This window comes from Oryza sativa, chromosome 11, assembly GCF_034140825.1.
Source record: "Oryza sativa Japonica Group chromosome 11, ASM3414082v1".
NCBI lineage: Eukaryota > Viridiplantae > Streptophyta > Magnoliopsida > Poales > Poaceae > Oryza > Oryza sativa.
This window is the reverse complement of record NC_089045.1, coordinates 23,185,795-23,195,903: the sequence shown is the minus strand read 5'-3', so window position 1 is coordinate 23,195,903 and position 10,109 is coordinate 23,185,795. Positions and strand designations below refer to the sequence as shown.

Below are 10,109 nucleotides of genomic sequence, written 5' to 3'. Positions count from 1 at the left end.
TGAATTTGGACAACTATATATCCAGATTCATAGCTAAAAATTATTATATTTTGGGATAGAGGTAGTAGCAAAGATGGAGCAAAGGTTGCCGCAACCATTAATCCAATGGCCTCAGAGAAAACACAATTTATTTGCTCCCCTAGAGTCTATACTATAGTTATTAGGACCGGACCGGTAAATGAACCGGTCGAGCTCTTGGTTCACTGGTTTAGTAGTTGGACCGCTGCTCTGTCCGGTCCAACCACGGTTCAATTAGTAATATAAAATGAGTGTTTTTCCTATGGCACAAGCTGTACAATGGTCGCATGGTTTGCGCGTGGGTCTCTCAAGCCCACGACCAGAGGTCGAATCCCGGTCTCCACCATTTTTCATGTGAATTTACACACGCCTGCATCGGTCTGCATGGGAGGCAACTAGTTGGGCCCTCGTCTCAGCCCATTAACCCATCTTTTCTGGTTCAACCGGCCCGGTTTTATCTCCGGTTTATGCAAAAAAACCGCCCGGGTTGACCGGTTTCATCCGGTCCGACTGCATGCCCGATCTGATAAGGGGACCAGACCGGCGGAGACCCTGGTTCTGGTTTTTTCCGGTCGAACCGCCGGTCCGATCCGGTCCTAATAACTATGGTTTTTTCTGGTCGAACCGCCGGTCCGATCCGGTCCTAATAACTATGGTCTATACATTCTGGAGCAAAGCCCAAGGCAAGTGCTCTCAGTTAAAGTACACCAAACCACGAGTAAAAAAATAATTATACCCAACAATTAGGTACAAATAAATTAGTACAATTACACCTAACCATTAGGTACAAATAAGTTAGTACAGGGACAAGTGCTCTCAGTTAAAGTACACCAACCCAACCATTAGGTACAAATAAATTAGTACAGGGTGGATTACATTCCTTCAGATACTAATATTCAATATACAAATACAGTGGCAGCCACTAGGCCGCAAATAAATAAGGAGATTGAAACGCCACTTTATTAGTTGGAAGCAATACAAATCTCAGCACACACAAGTACAACGCCGAAACTCCTAATGGGTGATCAATCACTGGGTGACAGGAGCAGCGATCGATTTCCCTTTCCGCCACTTGCCGCCACCACTTGCCTTTTCTGGCTTTTCTCAGCCTCTTTCCTATTGGGCTTGGCCCACGAGAGCCCATCCACAGCACGCAATATCAGTTTTTTTTGCCAGGCACATGCACTTGCTCTCGTCTTTTCCACCGCTTTTTTCTTTTCTGTTTTTTTCTGTTTCCTCACGTGGTTTTTTTTTGGCACTGCATTATTTTTCTATTTTAGTAAATTTTTGCACCTAAAGTTTGTACATCTTAAATTTACACATCTAAAGTTTATACACCTAGAGTTTATAGACCCAAAGTTTATAAGTTAAAAGTTTATATACTCGATTTAAATTTGAATTTAAATTTAAATATTTTTTATATATAGTACACGTAAAAGTTTACACATCTAAAGCTTACACATCTAAAGCTTACATATCTAAAGTTTATACATCCAAAGTTTATAAGTCAAAGTTTACATATCCGATTCAACATATCCAATCGGATATGTAAACTTTGACTTATAAACTTTGGATGTATAAACTTTAGATGTATAGAAATACTATATATAGAAAATATTTGAATTCAAATTCAAATTCAAATTCAAATTTGAATCGGATATAATTCAAATTCAAATTTGAAACGGGTATATAAACTTTTGACTTATAAACTTTAGGTGTATAGAAATACTATATATAGAAAATATTTAAATTTAAATTTGAATCGGATATAATTCAAATTCAAATTTGAAACGGGTATATAAACTTTAGGTCTATAAACTTTAGGTGTATAAACTTTAGATGTATAGAAATACTATATATAAAAAAATATTTGAATTCAAATTCAAATTTGAATCGGATATATAAACTTTTGACTTATAAACTTTTAGTATCTAAACTTTAGATGTGTAAACTTGAGGTGTATAAACTTTAGGTGTATAAATTTACTAAAATAGGAAAGTAATACGGTGCCAAAAAAGGAAACCAGGTAGAGGGAGGGAGGGGGGAGGGTTCGCTACCCCCATTGGCAGGGCGATCGATCGCCCATTAGGGCTGCCCGTATAACGCGCCCTATAAAAATTTGAAATAAATCAGAACCACAAGTTTTCCCTCCCACTTTATCACTGCAAAACTACCTCCATTAATCAATCATAGATTTAGATCTAAATATGCCACTATTGTCTCAATGATTAGCTTGGAGGTGAAGATAAATCTCAGTGTTCCTATTGTACTTGAAAGAGATAATTCAAGAAATACCATTAACAAGTGTTTAGATCCAAGAAATACCATCGACAAGTATGAGTTCTAAGAAATGTCATTGTACAAACGACTTTGTCCCAAAAATACCATCGATGTTAGGGTTCCGTCCATTCCGCGCCGTTAAGTACTATAGGATGAACGGTGTATTTAATGGCGCGGAATGGACGAAACCTAACGGCGATGGCATTTTTGGGACAAAATTGTTTGTACGATAGCATTTTTTAGAACTCACACTTGTCGGTGTCTTTTCTTGGATTTGGACGATTGTCATTGGTATTTCTCGAATTATCTCTTCTTGAAATTAGCAACCGTAAACATACTATCCAAGCAGACTTATCAATTATTATATACTAAAAGTTTATTAAATTTCCTACAAACGCTCTCAAACGCTCTCAAGCCGCCACACGGGACTCCTAAAAACACTCGTATGCTGCCACGTGGCATTTTAATATATGAAAAACATCTAGCCATCGATTTTTACTTAAACCAGTGGGTCTATTATTTTAGACGATTAGATTAGTATTAGATTAGAAAACGTTAGTTCCCCCTCTCATCTACCCGCATGTACGTACGTACGCCTCCCTCATCTTGTTAGTTCGCAAGTTACGTGCATACCCATCTTTTTATACTTCCTACTTTTTCCTTTTATATTTATATATTTCCATCTGTAATACCCTAGCACGGTAGATATAAGTTGCTAATAGCACGCCGCAGAAGCAAGCAAGCAGGAAACGCGCGCAAACCATGGCCAAATACAAAGGGGCTCACGTTGGAGAAGAAAGGTAGCAGCTATGACTTTCTCCCCATAGTATTCGATATATAAGCTACAAAGGGAGTAGTGTGTAGTTGGTTTAAAATTTATATCTGTATTAGTAAAAAAAATTATGCAATTATAATATGCTATTAGCACATAATTAATTAAGTTTTAATTATTACAAATTTGACAAATTGAAATATTTGATATTTTAAAGCAAGTTTTATATAGAAGGTTTTTACACGGAATACACCGTTTAGTAGTTTGAAAAATGTGCTAACGAAAACCAAGGTAAAATTTGTATCTTCGTGAGAAAGAACAGGGCCGAGTGAAAAGTTTGCTCCAATAAAAAACATTCCAAGGAACTCATATAGAAAGTTTTTTTTTCAAAAATTGTACTCCATCCATCCCAAAACATAACATTTTTTGGTGGTTGGAACATATTCTTAATACTATGAAGCTGCACAGGTTTTCTGTCCAGATTCATAGTACTAACATATATCACAACCTACCTAAAATTATTATATTTTGGGACAGAGATACTACTGTTTAGGAGATCAGGAATCGTCCCCATGAAAATCCATAATTTGTAAGAGGAAAAAAAAGGGCAGCGAAAGTTAAGGAAAAAATTGTAGTAAAAATTATGAATATGTGATAAAACCTTACTTGTTATAGCATCTCCAAACTATACAAAACCATCTTAGGAGGTATATAAACGGTATTCTAGAGTTAGAGGGTGCTAGATAGAATTTTATCCAAAGTTTAAAACTTTAGGGTGCTAGATAGAATTTTATCCAAAGTTTAATTGGTTACTTGGACTTTTTTCTTAAAAAAATATGGAAAAAGGTTGAATTGTGAGATGCTCTTTTCGTCCTAGAATATATGACATAGTACTGAATTGGACATACATATTCAGATCCGTAGAACTACAATTTATTCCATATGATCATAGTTATTGTATTTTGGGACACAAATAGCATTAAGTACTCCATCTGTTTTAAAATATAGTAATCTAGTATTAGATTGTGTCTAATCCAGTATTAAGTTGCTATAATTTACAAGAGGGAGTAGTACGATGAGTAAATGTAATGGTTTTTCTTTGACCGAAATACTATGGGTATTGTTAGAAAGGATTACACCGTGAAATAAATTTTAATGCTATAAATCCTTGACGAAGGGAGAGTATCCTATAAATCTATAAAGTTCATCTCCACTAAGTACAATTAATGCTAATTCTCTCTTCTCTCATGAAGTCACATCACCTCAATTTTTTTTAGCCCTTGGATGATTCATCAAGGGTGTAAATTATATCTCTTCACATCACCTTAATTTTTTTTAGCCTTTGGATGATTCATCAAGCATATATTGCATCTCTTCCCTCTCAAAAGACACACCATACAACCCAATCATTTATAACCTTTGAATAAACTGATAAAGGTAAAAAAAATATGAACACATGAAAAAAATCGTATAGTAGGTAAGAAAGAAAATTTTAGAACTCATATCTACTATATTATCCTACAATTCTCCCATAGCAATGTGCGGGGTACCCATCTAGTTTAACAGACGACGCAATACGAGCGATTAAATAAGCAAAAATTGCAAAAACCACCCCAAATGCCACTTTGAGTTTGAGATGCCCCCATAAGAAGATTTGATGCAAATCCCTACCTCCTAATTCACTTTGGTTTGATTTAGGCACCTTCTCTCCACACGTGCATGATTCCTGAAGAATCTCGTGGCGAAATCAACTGAGTCCCACTCGACGGGAGCAAGAGATTATGTTGTTTGTTCTGTATAAGACGATCATTTCGTTGTGTTATCATGGGCATTTCACTGTGTTTTTCATGGTATAGTAGCTATATATTCCAAACTGATATCATGTGTACTGAACAACATATTCCTTTTTTTAAGGGACGTAATGAGCATATAAAAACATTTGAACATGAAGCAGTAATCATATAGCTATATTAGAACTGCATGACTTCATCCGTTGCAATTGGTCAGATGACCCAAAATAGCAGGTTTCAATACAGTTTAATCAGAAATTAAAACCACTTAATCAAATGCAAAAGGGACCTATTGACAAATCATCACGATGAGCGGAACTCGGCTAATTTCGCACGAGATGCTCCAGGAATCAAGTATGTGTAGAGAGAAGTGGCTAAATCAAACCAAGGTGAATTAGGAGGTAGGAATTTGCAACAAATCTTCTTAAGGGGACATTTCAAATTTAGAGTGATATTTGGGGTGCTTTTTGGAATTTTCCCATTAAATAATGGAAGGACGTGTGCATTGTATCGCTGAATTGTGGGACCCGTTTGTCAGTTGGCCATCTCTTATCGTTTTGCGTTTGCATTTTCCTGTTTCTTTCATTCTTTCTTTCCCCGTCGCTTTCATCGGATTCCTCGTGAGTGAGATGCCCCTGGCGCCGGCGCGCCGCCGGTGTAGGCCGGTGGTGGGGGAGGCAGGCTCACCGGAGCATTTACCACCACCATAGAAGCGGGGCCCCCGCCGCGGAGGAGGAGCGCAGGAGGCGAGGCGGCCGCCGACGCAGAGTTGGGCGGGGCAACCGGCAACGTCCTGACGGACGCTGTCCGGCGAGAGCGCGGCGCCCTGAACCTGAAGTGAAATCTCCAATGCTATGGGCTCCGAAGAAATCCTAGGTGCGTTCTTGAGACCGATCTAGAAGCCCCAAACATTTCAACTGCAACAATTTGTCCTTTTCATTTGTCTTGCAGTTCTTGCGGCTGGGCTCAAAGTTTTAGACCTGTATAGAAATTTATATTTTGTTTTCTTTCGATTGCCTTTGCAAATCGCAATTCTTGGCTACTCAGAAAGTCTTACCACGCAAAAGATTAATCATATAGTAGTATATTGTGTGCTGAGTTTTAGGTGATCTTGGTAGTAATAGGAGGAGAGGCTGCATGAAATCCGGGCACAGCCGTGTGGAATTGGTGAAGAACCTAGTCAGTAGTCACCATCGATTATTGTCTGATTGTCTGGAGATAGGCTTGCTGGTCATGGTAAGTAGGGATGCAAGCGGGACGGGCAAGCGGGCTTGTTTATCCCGCTTATCCCACTTCTAATTCATTTTTTCTTTTAAATTTTGTACTACCATGCGAAAAATAGACTAGCAAGCAGGTTTTTATGTGGGTAGCGGGACTACCCACTTGCATCCCTAATGGTAAGGTGTATGATGTATCCGTGTATGCAACTTGCAAGGCATGTCCATATTCTGGATGGATGGACCCTGATAAAGGTACTAGTTTGTGCGAAAGAGTGCAGCTGGATTCCATGTGCCAAGATGAACATTTCTTTTCCATGTGGAACGAACCTCTCAGCTACCACCATGTGCATTCCCACCCCCAAATTCTTAGAAATTAGCTTGCATATAAGTTGGAACGGTATGAAGAATGAACTTTCCATCTAGCCACAGTCGTCATGGCGCGGGCAATGATGTTGTTGCTCTTCTGTTCCTATGCTCTGGCCTTGGTCTCTGCTGGGAGCAGCAGCAGCAGCAATGCCACAGCCGATGAGCTCGCCCTCCTGTCCTTCAAGTCCATGCTATCAAGCCCATCCTTGGGTTTGATGGCATCATGGAACTCATCCAGCCACTTCTGCAGCTGGACAGGAGTTAGTTGCAGCCGTCAGCAACCTGAGAAGGTCATTGCGCTGCAAATGAACTCTTGCGGCCTGTCTGGGCGCATATCGCCGTTCTTGGGCAACCTATCCTTTCTCAAGACACTGGACCTTGGCAACAACCAGCTTGTCGGGCAGATACCTTCGGAGCTTGGTCACCTCAGCAAGCTTCGGATGCTGAATCTGAGCACAAATTTGCTCCGAGGAAGCATTCCTGTGGAGATGAGAGGATGCACCAAGCTCATGACCCTTCACCTAGGCAATAACCAGCTTCAAGGTGAGATCCCAGCTGAGATAGGTTCCAGCTTGAAAAATCTCATCAATTTATATCTTACCAGAAATCTTTTGTCGGGAGAGATCCCTCAATCTCTGGCCGAGTTACCATCGCTGGAACTGTTATCTTTGTCGCACAATAAATTATCTGGAGAGGTACCATCTGCTTTGAGCAATCTCACAAACCTCTTGAATATTCGTTTCTCCAATAACATGCTTTCAGGAGTCATCCCTTCATCTTTAGGCATGTTGCCCAATTTATATGAGCTCAGCTTAGGTTTTAACAATTTATCTGGACCAATCCCAACTTCTATTTGGAACATTTCATCTTTGAGGGCGCTTTCTGTCCAAGGAAATATGCTAAGTGGAACCATACCTGCTAATGCATTTGAAACTCTTCCACATCTCGAGGAATTATACATGGACCACAACCACCTCCATGGTAAGATTCCTGTCTCGCTGGGTAATTCTTCCAATCTGTCAATGATTATCCTTGGCGCTAACCTTTTCAACGGCATTGTTCCCCAAGAGATTGGAAGACTAAGAAAGTTAGAACAACTTGTACTGACACAAACTTTAGTTGGAGCGAAAGAACAAAAAGATTGGGAGTTCATAACAGCATTAGCTAATTGCTCCCAGTTACAGGTTTTGGTATTGGGTATGTGTGAGTTTGGTGGGGTTCTTCCTAATTCACTTTCCAGTCTTAGCACGTCGCTAAAATATCTCTCTCTTTCATATAACAATATTTTGGGAAGCATACCTAAGGATATTGGTAATCTCTTCAACCTACAAGTCCTTGACCTCGCTTGGAACTCTTTCATCGGAACTCTTCCTTCATCCCTTGGTAGGCTTAAAAACTTGCACTATTTTAACGTATACAACAATGATCTTGGTGGACCAATCCCATCGACAATAGGAAATCTCACAGAGTTAATTACGTTGTATTTGATGTCAAACACCTTTAGTGGTAGGTTAACAAACTCACTTGCAAACCTGACAAAGTTGACAGAACTGGATCTTTCTAGTAATAACTTCATAGGCCCAATTCCTAGTGGCTTGTTCAACATCACCACACTTTCTATAGCTTTGGAGCTATCCTATAACAAATTTGAGGGGTCAATACCACAAGAAATAGGGAATCTCGTAAATCTTGTAAAATTTAATGCAGAGTCAAATAAATTATCAGGTGAGATCCCTAGCACCCTTGGACAATGCCAGAATCTCCAGGATCTCACTCTCCAAAACAACATGTTAAATGGTAATATCCCAGAACAATTGAGTCAACTAAAAAGTCTACAAACTCTTGATTTCTCCAGAAATAATTTGTCAGGTGAAATCCCCATATTTATAGAGAACTTTACCATGCTCTCTTATCTCAACCTTTCATTCAATATATTTACCGGAGAAGTGCCAACTACTGGTATATTTACAAATTCTACTGCAATCTCAATCCAACACAATGGAAGACTTTGCGGGGGAATAACTACTCTACATTTACCTCCATGTTCTTCCCAATTACCAAAGAATAAACATAAACCTGTAGTAATTCCTATTGTTATTTCTCTTGTTGCAACACTAGCCGTCCTCTCATTGCTATACATACTTTTTGCTTGGCACAAGAAGATCCAAACAGAAATCCCTTCAACTACATCCATGCGAGGCCATCCTCTGGTTTCTTATTCCCAGTTGGTAAAAGCAACAGATGAATTTTCCATAGCCAATTTGTTAGGTTCTGGTTCATTTGGTTCTGTGTACAAAGGAGAGCTAGTTGCTCAAATTGGTGAAAGCCCATATTATGTTGCTGTGAAGGTACTAAAACTTCAGACTTCTGGTGCGCTTAAGAGTTTTGCCGCTGAATGCAATGCACTGCGAAACCTACGGCACCGAAATCTCGTGAAGATAATTACAGCCTGCTCAAGCATTGATAACAGCGGCAATGACTTCAAAGCAATTGTTTTCGACTTTATGCCCAATGGCAGTTTAGAAGGCTGGTTACATCCTGACAAAGATGACCAGATTGATCACAAATACTTGAATCTTCTTGAGAGAGTTGGCATACTACTTGATGTGGCTAATGCGCTGGATTATCTACATTGCCATGGACCAACACCTGTTGTACATTGTGATCTGAAACCAAGCAACGTGCTTTTAGATGCTGAGATGGTAGCACATCTTGGAGACTTTGGACTTGCGAAGATTCTTGTTGAGGGCAACTCATTGCTCCAACAGTCTACAAGCTCAATGGGATTTAGAGGGACAATCGGCTATGCTCCTCCAGGTTAGCCTTTTATTTTTCCTGTCCTCCTTTCTTATTTAGTCCTGCCTAGTGCTTTTATTAATAAAATGTACAGCTAGACAAACTTTTTGGGAAGTTGCAAAAGAAGTTTGATTTATGTGAAGCAGCTATAGTTATTATGAATCTGTTACATTTTGGATTACAAGCGCTATAAAAATCGTAACTTTTTTTTTGGCAAACTTTGATTAAACAGAGTATGGTGCTGGAAATACGGTATCAACTTTAGGAGATATTTACAGCTATGGAATTCTTGTGTTAGAAATGGTAACTGGGAAGAGGCCCATCGATAACAAATCCATACAAGGATTGAGCCTCCGTGAGTATGTTGAGCTGGGTCTACATGGTAAAATGATGGATGTTGTTGACACCCAGCTGTTCTTGGGCCTTGAGAATGAATTTCAAACCGCTGACGATTCTTCATGCAAAGGAAGGATCAATTGCCTGGTCGCATTACTCAGGCTTGGATTGTATTGCTCTCAGGAAATGCCGTCGAATAGAATGTTAACTGGAGATATTATTAAGGAATTGAGTTCAATCAAACAATCCTTGTAGGGAACACATAATATATCTTCGAGCTGAATGACAGTTTGGAGTTCATTCCTTGGGTGTTCATCTCTTACCCTTTCATACCTTGTTGGTTTATGCATAGTACACTGAAGTATACTGTTATCACTTGGGATTTGGACATCTGAGCGCAAAAACTGATTGCCATGCAGTTGTAATCATGCCTGTAAACATATCCGTGATTTATGTCTTTTTTGCTAGGAAAAGCATTTTTCCAGTCATGTACTTTGTCCAGACATAATAAATTACTACGCAACTTTGTAA

The 10,109-nt window shown here is 39.3% G+C and overlaps 1 protein-coding gene across 4 annotated transcripts; it reads left to right on the top strand.

The window, feature by feature from the left end:
• The first annotated feature begins 5,444 nt into the window (after window positions 1–5,444).
• On the top strand, window positions 5,445–10,109 carry LOC112935989 (receptor kinase-like protein Xa21). Of its 4 annotated transcripts, none has more exons than XM_066305708.1 (3): window positions 5,445–5,736; window positions 5,979–9,263; window positions 9,475–10,109. In XM_066305708.1, exons 2-3 carry the CDS (start codon window positions 6,515–6,517, stop codon window positions 9,831–9,833), a joined length of 3,108 nt encoding a protein of 1,035 aa, XP_066161805.1. In that variant the 5' UTR covers window positions 5,445–5,736; window positions 5,979–6,514; the 3' UTR covers window positions 9,834–10,109. The 4 variants fall into 4 exon arrangements, with proteins under 4 accessions (XP_066161805.1, XP_066161804.1, XP_066161803.1 ...); XM_066305707.1 differs by having other exon boundaries at window positions 5,966–9,263; XM_066305706.1 differs by having other exon boundaries at window positions 5,812–9,263.